The sequence below is a fragment of the Ochotona curzoniae genome, unplaced genomic scaffold (assembly GCF_017591425.1).
Source record: "Ochotona curzoniae isolate NIBS_2020 unplaced genomic scaffold, NIBS_Ocur_1.0 scaffold_4506, whole genome shotgun sequence".
Classification (NCBI taxonomy): domain Eukaryota; kingdom Metazoa; phylum Chordata; class Mammalia; order Lagomorpha; family Ochotonidae; genus Ochotona; species Ochotona curzoniae.
In genome coordinates, this window is record NW_024467119.1 from 16,468,982 (window position 1) to 16,481,884 (window position 12,903).

General features: G+C 47.3%; 1 protein-coding gene across 1 annotated transcript in view; it reads left to right on the forward strand.

Annotated features, from left to right (window-relative positions):
* Positions 1–554: 554 nt before the first annotated feature.
* MOB1B (MOB kinase activator 1B) overlaps positions 555–12,903 on the forward strand; it is a 64,718-nt gene continuing 52,369 nt past the window's right edge. Inside the window, exon 1 of the mRNA XM_040967418.1 lies at positions 555–644. Within this exon, the coding sequence (XP_040823352.1) occupies positions 631–644 (14 nt within the window). The 5' untranslated portion in view covers positions 555–630. The remainder of the gene's footprint in view (positions 645–12,903) is intronic.

The following is a 12,903-nucleotide window of genomic DNA, read 5'->3' on the forward strand; positions in this document are numbered from 1 at the left end:
GCCTCCTTCAGTTTCGTTTGTTTGTTTGATTTTTCCAGCAGCCCCTGGCAGCCTGGCCTGCCCACGCAGTCAGCCACCAAGGGACCCCTATGTAGTTCTGGCTTTTAAAATGCACCCACAGCACGGCAAGGGCCTTGACGGTTCATTCACTTTCTTTCCTCCGTATCCAAACCATTCACCCCCATCGATCAACACCGGCAGAGAAAGAGACTCCAGCACCTTGACCGGGCACTCCCGGGGGGGGCAGCACGCTGCCGGCTGTGTCAGGGAAGGACCTTGGCCTCTCGGGTCGCAAGGTGCCCAGCAGGGACGCCATGTGGGCGCGCGGCGCTCTCGCGAGAGCTCGGGCAGAGGGTGGCAGCGGGGCTGGCCAAGTGGCCGCCCGTTCCCGGGCGGTCTCGGAGGAGCCGGCAGCCGGCCCTTTCCCCGCCTCCCCCGGCTTCTCCCCGCAGGAGCGCCGCAAGCCGCGCGCGCTTCCCACTTCCGCCCCCTCCGCCTGCCGTTGGAGCTGGCCGAGCCGAGCAGCCGGCGCTCCCCTCCGCCTCCTCCTCGCCTCTCCGGTGCTTCCCCGGCCGCCGCCGCCCCAGGCCCCGCGCCCGCCGCCCCGCACCGCCCCACGCCGCGGCCGACATGAGCTTCTTGTTGTGAGTAGGCCCCGCGCGTCGGCTTTGTTTGGGCGCGCCCTGGGCTGCCGGCCCCTCAGCCGGCGTCGGCCTGCGGGGCGTTGCCACCCAGCCCGAGCGCCCCGGTTCCCTCAGCTGGCTGCGGGCGTGCGTGCGGGCCCCCTGTCCCCGGCCCGAGCAGGCTGCTTTACCCTCCTCGGTACTCCCCGATCGCGTGTGTGGTGTCTGGATTTCTCGACTCTGCCTTCCCCTTCACCCCGGCACTGTTTGTCCGCAAGCTTTTCCAGAACACCCGGCCGCTCCCGTCCGACCCGGGATAAGTCTCAGCTACCGGTTGCTCGCTTCTGCGTTGCAGGCATCGGGGGCTAGAGCCTAACTTCCTTCTCGGCCTGCGGGTTGGGAAGAGGGGGTCGAGTCCCGCGGCTGTGAGGTCGCTGCGGGTCGAGATCCGCCGCTCACAGCCCGGCGCCCCGGAGCAGCCTCCTGCCGACCCACAGCGTGAGATTAGATCCAGTGGGGAGCGTGGGGGTGGTGTGCAATTCATTTGTGAATGTCGACTTAAGAGAAGTGGTCAGCGCTGGTCATTATTTCACTGACTTATCTTCTTGTTCCAGACGAGTTGGGGCGGAAGGGGACGGAGAGGGCAGGGCAGGAAGATGGGGGTGTGGAGGCAGCAGAAGAACCTAGGGTTCTTAGAAGATAGGGGGGTTCCACCCTGAGGGGCTCTCCAAGGCTGGTGATTCATCCCTGGTCAGTCTGTGTTCCTAAAGCCACTCTGAAGTTGGAGTTTGAAACCCACCCCTTATGCACTTCTTTCTTCTTGGGGGACGAGATAACCTTTTACATTTTCTGGGTCAATTCCTCGTCTGTCTCAGCCACCCAGGAGTTCGTAGTCATCGCCTTGGCATCTGAATCGTGATCATGTAATTCACGCTTATTTTCACGAGTTTATATTACACTGTTAATTCTTTTTAGGGCGTTTAAGCAAAACTGAGCGATCACGGTCGGTTTGCCCCTGGCACCCTGGCTCTGTTTTCAGTGTGCACCAGGGGCCTGGCTTTAGCCAACCTGAAGTCCCTTTCTTAGGCTTGCCCTGGACCTGGATTCTGAGTTTGTCAGGTTGAAATAGTGGTAGAGAGAGGACTGGGTGCCTTTCTCCAGCTTTGTTTCCTGCTGTGGTTCTACACAGATCCAAGCAGGCTCAGCTTGACGCTTTTCATCTTGAATGTAAATTTTACATCGCTGCTGTTTTATATTCTTTTGGATTTTAAAAGCCGCTTTCACAGGCAGCGGGTGGATACAGTGCCCGTGCCTTTTTTTGTCTTTTGGAACTCACAAATGAAATTGGTTGAAGCAGGGAAGGGCCATATTTGGCTGAAAGTAGAGGACGAAGAAGGTTCTGGGGCCGTTTTTTTTCAATAAAAACACAATAGTGTCCAATTTTTACGTGGCTTGGTGTTTTATACACTCAGAAATGTGATGGAATAGTTCATCATACCTGAAGGATGTTAGCTACACTTAAAAAGTCTTGCTGTAACTAAAGTACTTTGTACCTTCGAGGGATGGCACTATTTGGGGCAGGATGTTACAGTCAGGTGACTGTTAATATATTCACAACATATTTAGCCGTGTCCTTGACAATCCAAAGAAATTAAATATTTTCACTTCTGGTCCATGTCCACCCCCCCATCATTTAATCTCCTAGAAGTGATGATTGGGAGTGAAAGCACGCAGTTTTGGTTGTTTCATCTCTTGTTTTAGTTTCTTGAGTGCTACTTCTATACCAGGAACTGGGGAGATGAACCAAAAAGGCAGCGTTTAGGGGTTGGATGCAGTGCTTGGAGGTTGATTTGGAGGCCATCTGGGTAAGCATGTTGAGCTGAGGCTGTAAGGACAACGCAAGGTAGGGTTGTGTGGTGATGACTCATGGCGCCTGAGGTCTGTGAGACAGAAGGAAAACGATTGCTCTAAGAAAACATTCTCCGTGTCAGGTGTCAGGCACTGATGTAGACACTGAGTACTGTTTGTGACAAAACAGTAATTCCTGCATTACTGGACCTTATAGTCTGGCAGGTGACTAAACCCTAAACATCAGTAAATCGCATAGAATGTTAGAAAGTCCTGTCGTGGAAAAAAAAGTCAAGCAGATTTAAGATAGGAAGTCGGGGTAGATTAGGCCATCTTCAGCGGCCAGCCAAGCCATCAGAAGGAGCGATGCCTTCTGTATAGCTTCTGTGTGAATGCTCAGGGGGAATTTGCACTGTGTATGTTGGTCTCGCAGGCACAAGGCGCTGGTTGTACCGCACTCGGTCTCAGTGTATCTTCAGACTTGGCTCAAGACCTGCGTAGTGGGTGCAGCAACTTCATAGGAGAGCACTTTAACTTTATTTTAAGTGCTTATTTCTGTTTGATTTGAAAAGGAGAGAGGAGGAAGGGAGAAAGGGTGGGAGAGGAGAGACAGAGAAGAGGGAGAGAGAAGAGAGAACAGAGACAGAGAGGGAGAGAAAGGCGAGAGAGGATCTTCTATTAACATACTCCCTAAATACCTACATTAGCCAAGACTGTACCAGACTGAAACTAGGAGCCTGCAGCTCTGGGGCTCTGTGAGTAGCCACAACTCAAGTACCAGAGCCAAACCCCTGCTGCTTCCCGGGGTTTACATTGCTAGAAAGCAGAGTGGGACTTGAACTAGGCACGCGGCAAACTTCACTGTGAGGAACTCGCACCTGAGATAAACTTTTCAGTGCTTCCTTGCACTTGCTGTGTACCAGGCATTGTGTAAGATAGAGCACTTGAGAGGTAATAGAACATCAATAATAGTTGCAGTAGTCATAGTGGCCAAGGTATATGGAGCAGCTTGTTTTATTTAAGCTACAAGGAAGATTCATGAAAGAAGTGGATTCTGTTTTAATAGAATGTGAACAAGGGTTCTATATGAGACGATGAGAAATGTTTTTTAGTAAGGAAAGACGGTATTGAGGCATAAAGCTGCCTGTGAGTTCTCCATTTTCAGGCTTGTGCAAGAGGCCCAGCACGTGGAGGCACTACGATAGTTGACTTACCTCATTTGGCCAGAGAGGCAGAGCGCACCAGTTTCAGGTTGTTGCTTCAGTTATTGGCTTAAGGTGAGTTTGAACTTGGGTCTCTTGACAACAGTTTTCCTATCCTGATATTTTATGTATATAAAGTGCAGGGAAACTTAGGATACAAGTGAGTTCTGAGTAATTATTGAAAAAATTATCTGAGTGTCCTCCGTTTCTACCATTTTTAAATTGTAAGTCTCTCTTGAGTGGTGGAAATCTGTGAAAACGATTGATTTGTAAAAGGCTAGGATGTGATTTTGTGATGTTAGACTACTTCGCTAGAACAAAGGTTTTTAAAAATGCAGTTAGCTTTGGAATGAAAGGCTGCAGGTATGGTAGTTTGGGGATGTGAGTGACTGTAAGCCATGTCTGCTTTTGTATAGGGGAAACATGGGTTGGCTGCGGAAGGAAGGAAGGAAGGCAGGAAGGCAGGAAGTATTTATCGGACATTGTGCTGGGTGCCTTCTGTTTGCATGTTGTTAGAATTGCCACTCAGCAAAGAAGACCCAGAATTCTTGATACATTTGTGTGTCTGTTTCTTTACCTTCTCTCTCTCTCTCTTCTACAAAAAAGACAGCACGGCTCTGCTTGGGCAGTAATCTAAGCAACGTTAGGATTCTTACCTGTAAGAGAGAATGGTAGTAAGAGAGAATGGTAGTGTGTGCTCACAGGTGCTGAGCAGCAGGTACCTGAAGTAGCTATGTTGAAATACGCAGCAGTCCTTTTTCCAGATGAGGAAACTTATGCAGTGAGGTTCAGAATCTGCTAAAATCATGTAGCTGGTGAATAGTTAGGGCTTCAGTCTGAGAAGTCTAGATCCAGAGACTTTTTTCTGACGAGTAATTAATAATAACTTATTGTGATCCTGTATATGTTTAAAGGTGATAGTTAAGGCCTTGTTTCTGAGGGAGGCCTGTGTTACTAGGTCTCTGATACCGCACAGGCTGTTTTATAAAATTCACTAGACACAATGGGGGAAGAGAAAGTAGAGACTTTTTTTTTAAAAGATTTATTTTATTTTTTATTGCAAAGGCAGATTTTACAGAGAGGAGGAGAGACAGAGAGATCTTCCATCTGCTGATTCATTCCCCAGATTGCCACTACAGCTGGAGCTGAGCTGATCTGAAGCCAGGGGCTTTTGAGTCTCCCATGTAGGTGCAGAGTCCCAAGACCATCCTCTGCTGCTTTCCCAAGCCACACACAGGGAACTGGATGGGAAGTGGAGCAGCTGGAACACAAATCGGTGTCCATATGGAATCCTGGCCTTGCAAGGTGAAAATTTAGCCACTGAGCCATTGTGCCTGACCTGCTATTTTCTTTTTATATCAGTAATGTTTTTAAATTAAGTCCAAGTGTGGCTGTGAAGTCTGTTCATTTGTAGAAGTGATTTAAAATTTTGTAGCAAGCGGTCTAGTATTGTGACACTGCTAGTAAAGCTGAGGCCTGTAGCACCAGCAGGTACTGGTTCATGTCCTAGCTGTTCCACTTCCTCTCCAGCTCTATGTTAATGGCTTGGGAAGAGCAACAGAGGATAGCCGAGTGTTTGGGCCCCAGCCACCCACTTGGGACATACAGAGCTCCTGGATTCTGGCTTCACACTGGCCTAAGGCTGACCATGTGATCGGCTGGGAGTGAACCAGTGAAGGAAAAATCTTTGTCTCTGTCTAACTTTGACTTTCAAAATGCATAAGTAAATCTTTCAAAAAAAATTTATTGTGAAATATTTTTCAACTTTCACGAAGATTGCAAAGAACTATATGAGGCATCTCCAAGCATTCCTTATCGAGAAACCTGGAATTTCCTCTGTAGCTCCAATGGTGTCGTCCTCCACAAAAGGGCCCTGTTACTGTCATGTGTGGCATCCAGTTCCGTGTCTGCAGGTGTCGGCAAACTGAATTTGTCTTTCCTTGAATTCCATGACCTTTGCAATTTTTAAAAAAGGATTATAAGCTAGTCATTTTATACATGTTCCTTGTTTTGAATTTGTGTGTTGTTTCCTGGTGCTTTGAATTGGGCACTGGGGCAAGAACAGCTCGGAAGTGATGCCTGTTTTTCTTGCTGTATCTTGCTAGAAACGCATGTTGTATGTTTATTACAGGAGGTCTTAGATTCTCTGAGATGTCTTCCAGGATTCTCCGCTGTAAAATTATCATTTTTTCCTCTCTGCAGTTAGTATGTACATATTTTGATATTCTGGCTTGTTCCTCATTCCACTGTTATCCACTAGTGTTAGTACCCATTGGGACCTCTTGTCCAAGTTGTTACTGGGATGGTTGTCAGAGTTCTAAATCTGTCATTTCTTTTTTTTTTTTTAAAGATTTATTTATTTATTAAAGATTTATTTATTTATTGAAAGTCAGATATACAGAGAGGAGGATCTTCTGTCTGATGATTCCCTCCCCAAGTGAGCGCGACAGGCCGATGCTATGTCGGTCCGAAGCCAGAATCCAGGAATTTCTTCCGGGTCTCCCATACGGGTGCAGGGTCCTAAGGCTTTGGGCCGTCCTCGACTGCTTTCCCAGGCCACAAGCAGGGAGCTGGATGGGAAGTGGAGCTGCCGGGATTAGAACCACGCCCATATGGGATCCCAGGTGTGCAAGGCGAGGACTTAGCCGCTAGGCCATGCCACCGGGCCCCTGTCATTTCTTCTTATTTGCTGTTAATGATGTTATAAGGAAGAACTTAACCTTCTTTGCATTTTTATATCAGTGTTTGCCATGATCTGATGGTTTCTATCCTTCTAAGATATGCACGCTGAAATCTAATTACTAGGGTAATAGATCATGTTGGAAGGCAGGCCTTTGGGAGATCATGGGATTAGTGTTCTTACGCGACAGGAATGAAGATGGGAGGGTATTATGGCATGGTGGGTTACATTACTGCTTGGAAAGCCTGCATCCATTTTGAAAGCCTGGCATTGACTTCCTCTTCTGCTTCCGGTCCAGCTTTCTGAGAATACTCCTAGAAGGGAGCCCCGACGGGGCAAGTCCCTGCATTGCTGTCCTGAGGGAGCGCTTGGCTCCTGGCCTGGGCCTGACCCAGTGCTGGCTATTACAGGCATTCAGGGGTTGAACCAGTGGGTGGGTGATCTCTCTTCTCTGTGTCAGTCTACCATTCAACTAAATAAATGAGTAAATTAATCAATCTATAAAATGAAGGAGGCGGCTTGTTGAGGGAGCTTCCTTGCCTCGTTGCCTTTTGGCCATGTGAGGGTACCTGGCGGGCACAGTTGGTAAAGGAGCAGCCCTCACATACATGAAAATTGCTTGTGCTGCGACCTTGGCCTGTCCAGCTTCTGGAGCTGCAGTGGGAATTACTCAGTACAAGGCATGTTGTTACAGGGCTCACATGGACTAATGCAGTGCAGACATGTGGATTTCTGTGTTTCTCAGTGAGATATCATTATCTTGATGATGTGGTTAGTGGGAACCCTGTTGGAGCCAGCTTCCATGCGTCTTTGGGCCTGTGTGCAGTCTTTCTGAGTGTTTCTTTGCTTTCTGCACAAGATGGTCCAGGTGTTCTTAGGTGTTCTCTGCTTCAGCTCTGTAATCAGCTGTTTCTTAGAGTATCTTGATTTTGTTCAGTGGAGAGTGGAAGTTAGAAAACAAAAACAAATTTTTGAAGGTTTATTTTATTTTTATTGGAAAGTCAGATCTACAGAGAGAAGGAGAGACAGAGAAAGATCTTGTGTCTGCTGGTTCATTCCGCAAGTGACCACAGTGGCTGGAGCTGAGCTGATCAAAAGCCAGGAGCCAGAAGCTTTTTCTGGATCTCCCACGCAAGTGCAGGGTCCCAAGACTTTGGGCCATCTGGGACATGAACCATCACCTGTATGGGATCCTGGTGCATGCAAGATGAGGATTTAGCCACTAGGCTATCTTGCTGGGCCTGAAAACTATATATATATCTTTTTTTTTTATTTGAAAGGCATATTTTTTTTTGTTAAGATTTATTTTATTTTTATTGAAAAGGCGGATATACAGAGAGGAGAGACAGAGAGGAAGATCTTCCGTCCGATGATTCACTCCCCAAGTGAGCGCAACGGCCGATACTATGCCAGTCCGAAGCCAGGAGCCTCTTCCGGGTCTCCCACGCGGGTGCAGGGTCCCAAAGCTTTGGGCTGTCCTTGACTGCTTTCCCGGGCCACAGGCAGGGAGCTGGAAGGGAAGCGGGTCTGCCAGGATTAGAACTGGCGCCCATATGGGATCCCGGGGGTGCAAGGCGAGGACCTTAACCACTGCGCCACCACGCCGGGCCCAAAATATATATATTTTAAAATATTTATTTATTTTTATTGGAAAGGCAGATATACAGAGATGAGAAGAAACAGAGAGGAAGATCTTCCGTCTGATGATTCACTCCCCAAGCGGCCGCAATGGCTGGAGCTGGACCAATCTGAAGTCAGCAGCCAGGAGCTTCTTCTGGCTCTCCCACATGAATGCAGGGTCTCAAGGCTTTGGGCCATCCTTGACTGCTTTCCCAGGCCACAAGCAGGGAACTGGGTGGGAAGCAGGGCTGCTGGGTTAGAACCGGCACCCATATGGATCCCGGTGCGTTCAAGGCGAGGACTTTAACTGCCACGCTACCATGCCGGGTCCCCCAAATCTTTTAAAAGAAAGTATTTTAGCTCATCTAAAACGGAGGCAGAAAGAAGTCTTGTATGCATTCCTTGAATCTCTAAATGCTCACAACAGCCAGGGCTGGGCCGCCCTGAAGAGCAGGAGCTCACGACACCATCTAGGGCTCCCGTGGACCCACATACCTGAGCTGTGCCCTTGCCCTCCAGGGTGCACATTAACAGTTAGCAGGAATTCAAACCCAGGGACCCTGAGGTGGGAGGCATCCCAAGTGGGAGCTTGAGTGCTGTGCCACCAGCTGTGCCCACATATGCTCTTCAGAGCAGATGAGTTTCTGCTCCGAGGCCGTGTCCTTGGACAGTGCTAGAAAATACAGACCCACATATGCAGCACGGATTTGTCTGCGTCTGAGTATGTTAAACAAGTTCTCACCTCTACCTTCAGCTCGAAGCCAGTAGCACGGAATTTGTTCCAGCTGCGTCCTCTCCATGCTTTTGTTTCTTTGTGCGTGACCTATCTGACCACCATCAGCCTCATGGCACTTGCTCAGTCGGGGTTGATAGCCTTTCTCTTGACCTTGTCTGTCTACCCTGCGTGTCCAGCTACTGTTCCTGCCTCAGCTCCTCTTCGTGGCCATGTGTGGCCGCTGTTGTTATCATGTGAAGGATGAGTGCATTCTGAAATGATTGCGGATGGTATGTGTGGGACAGTCATGTGTTTTTCCTTAAGAATCTTGTATTCAGGGTTACTCTGGGAATGTTGGGACACAGTGAAAGCACAGCCTTCCCCCCGACATATTTTACTTGGCACATTCGTTGTATATACATTATTGCCAACATCTCTGCAGTGTGATTACTAGACACTGTTATTTTTTATAAACATGTCCTTTGTTTCTGGTAACTGAAATTGAAGCCATTTTCTGTAGGTATATTATGGCACCTGTCAGAGCTACTTGGATTTTTGAGATTAGAAGTTAAGTGAGCTCAGCATGATAGTGGTTAAAGTCCTTGTCTTGAATGTGCCAGGATTCCATATGAGCACCAGTTCTAATCCTGGCAGCCCCGCTTCTGATCCAGCTTCTTGCCTGTGTCCTGGGAAAGCAGTCAAGGATGGCCCAAAGCTTTGGGATCCTGCACCTGCATTGGAGACCTGGAAGAAGTTCCTGGCTTCTGGCTGTTGCAGCCACTTCGGGAGTGAATCATTGAATGGAAGATCATCCTCTCTGTCTCTCCTCCTCTCTGTATATTTGCCTTTCCAATGAAAATAAATAAATCTTAAAAAAAATAAAGTTAGGTGAGCAAACATTATTTGGGTCATAGTTCAACTGTTTCATGCCCATGTAGCCTTACTGTTGTAATTAAAGGTTAAGTTTGTTTTATTGTTACTTCTGTTTTATTATTATTATTATTTTTGCATGAAGGCCTTATGTTCTCAAATTGAAATGGGAGTAAGAATCCTTTAGTAATCGTAGGAGTTAATGGGTAAAGGTGTAACCCAGTGTAAAGGACAGAACAATACAGTCAGACCAGTAGGGTGAGTATATTTTAGGTACTTTTTCTGTTGTCTAAGAGTTTCAGATCCTTTTCTGGACTGGAGCAGCTGCCTGGCCCTCCTGCTTGTTAGAGGATCTGTTTGTTTGCCAGAGGCCTGGAGCTCTGGATTTAGCATTAAAACAGCTCCTTGTTTAAACACTCCTTTGTGCGTGGGTATAGGCTGTGCTCACACATGCCTGATTCCATTCTCACCAAGTCTTACCCTGCCTGGTTGCTCTCGGATCTGCTGCTCTTTGTAATGGCACTTTTGAGTGAGTGAGCAGCAAATTGATTGCCCCAGCATTACTGTCAAGTCAGCTGTTTATAGAAACCATATCTTTTTTTTTTCTTTTAAAGATTCATTTCTTTTTATTGGAAAGATAGACTCATGGAGCGAAGGAGACAGGGAGAAAGGTCTTCTATCTGCTGGTTCATTCCCAAAGTGGCTGTGATGGCTGGAGCTGAACTTATCTGAAGCCAGGACCAGGAGCTTCTTCTGGGTCTCCTATGCAGGTGCAGGGTCCCAAGGCTTTGGGTCATTCTCTACTGCGTGTGCAGGCCATGAGCGGGGAGCTGGATGGGAAGTGGAATAGCTGGGATGTGAACTGGCATTCACATGGATTCTGGCACTTGCAAGGGGAGGATTTAGTCATTGAGCCCTAGTGCTGGGCCTGAAACCATATTTTTGATTCTAGTTAGAATGCAGCTAAGACAAAATGTGCAGTGCTAGGTGGCTTGACATTGGAAGACCAAAATGTGCTCCCATTGAGCTATAATGAGTTTTAGCTTTCTCTGAGTAGAAGCTTAGGCTATTGGTGCTCTGAAGTTAACAGTAGTCACTGGAAATATCTTTGCCTTTGAAAAAATTAGAGACTTAAAATTATTTTAATCTTATTTGGAAGGCAGAGAGAAAAGCCACAGAGAGGTCTTTGCTGCAGTAGTACACTCTGTGCGAGCAGGCCAGGTTCCTGAGCCCAGGGCTGAGAACTGGCTGGGTTTCTCCATAGGGGTGGCAGGCCCCTAACTCCTGGAGCCGTCCTCTGCTGCTTCTCAGGGTGCATGGTAGCAGACAGCTGCAGTCCTCAGGCTTCAGTCCACACACTCTGATACGGGGTGCGTGGGTCTCAAGGGGTGTCCTAACTGCTATACCAAACACCACTCCCTCCTTAACATGGTTATGTGGTTCAATACATAGAGAAGAACCATTACTGTCATTTTAAATGGCAGAAACAAAGTTGTTCTTGGCCTCTGGTGACAGAGGATACCCACAGAACTGAGGAGACCAGCCTAGCTGTCGTTCTTGGGGAGATATGCTTTACAAAGTGTGGTGCTTTGGCACCACCTAGGAGTGAGTTAGAAATGCAATAGTTCAGGTCCTAGACCTTGGGTTAGAATGGATAACTTCCAAGTCTGAGAAACTTTGGGTAATACTAAATGGGTGGTGTCTATATATTTACTTAAGATTTATTTTAAAAATTTTTATTGGAAAGTCACATTTTACAGAGAGAAGGAGAGACAGAGAAAAGGCTCGTTTGTCTGCTGATTTACTCCCCAAGTGGCTGCAATGGCCAGAACTGAGCCGATCTGAAGCCAGGAACCAGGAGCTTCTTTCAGGTCTCCCATGTAGGTGCAGGGTCCCAAGGCTTTGGACTGTTGTCCACTGCTTTCTCAAGGAACAAGCAGGGAGGTGGATGGGAAATGGAGCCACTGGGATACGAACTGGCGCTCATATGGGATCTCGGCGCATGCAAGAAGATGACTTCAGTCACTAGGCTACCATGCCAGGCCCCTGTATATTTATTTAAATGTTCAATGTAATAATTAATATAATGTGACACCCACTCTGGGCATCAGTGTAACGCTTTGTCCTTTAGAGATTTTTTTTGAATCCTCAGAGGAGTGTAGATGTAGGTCATCTCACTGTCTTAGTGTTTGCACACTTGTAATTATTTATAATGATGATTTAACTGTGCTTTTTTTTTTCCTTCAGGACTGTAAATTTCTGGAGGGTTTGTTTCCCATTTTATTGCTCAGTAGGTTAAAATATTACTTGGCAAAAATGTTTGTAATACTTTTTTTTTCCTTAACTGAGGTTGTTGTAGGAGAAGTGGGGGTGGGGTGGGGTGGAGCGATGCTTGTTCCATTGGGCTCCTGTGAGAACTGAGTGGCAGCGTTGATGTGGAAGCTGTTCATAAGCTAGCGAGAGCCATGTGAACTGTCATTATCTTTGCTCATGAAAGTCCCAGAGCCAGCAGACAGACTCTTTTCCCTTTCCAGCTTTTGTTTAGCTATCCTATAAACGCATGGCATTGTTGCATAATGTTCATTGCACTTCTCCCATGTGAAAAGCGAAGTATTAAGTTCTGGTTTTCAGAGGAGAATGAGTTTCAGGAAATGGTGTGGTCCCTGCTCTCAAGAATCTTCAAGTTTGAGACCAATATGTTGCCTGTATGTGCCTCTCACTGGTTGTTTTTCTACTGATTTTTTGAAGATCTTTGATACTGTATGAAGTATACAAATTCCCCCAAGTGTAGGAGTGAAATGGTTCTGTCCTTGGTGTTGTTGCAGCTGCTCTCACATGGTAGTTTTTAATAAAAGGTGTGACCTTTTCATAAAAAGTGAGATCCTTCAGCCCACTCACTTCCTGTACTTCATTTGGGTCTTTCAGGTAGAGATTGGAATGGACTGGAAATGGTTGGCAAGACTGAAGGGTGGAAATGGTGTCTGCTGAACACTCCGGGCTCAGCCACACTTTTCCACCACAACCCTTCTCCCAGCGCAGGGCTCAGCCATTCCGTTTGTATTTCTTTAGCCTGAATTTCTCCTGCCTCTGTAAGTACCATTCCAGTTGTTTTGGATGGACTTCTGTGCTCCAACATTCCTCTAGTTCCAGAAGCAAGCTGCTTTTCTCTGGCCTCAGTGCCATTCACAGTATTCACATCGCCCTGTTCAGGAAGCTGCTGTGTTCCCTATCACAGCCTATGTAACCTCTTTGAAGATGGGCTTCTCTCTTTCTAATCTGCCACTCAGTATCTGGTAGTGAACAGATAAATGCTGTTTTCAAATATGTTGATGGTGGGCGTGAGAA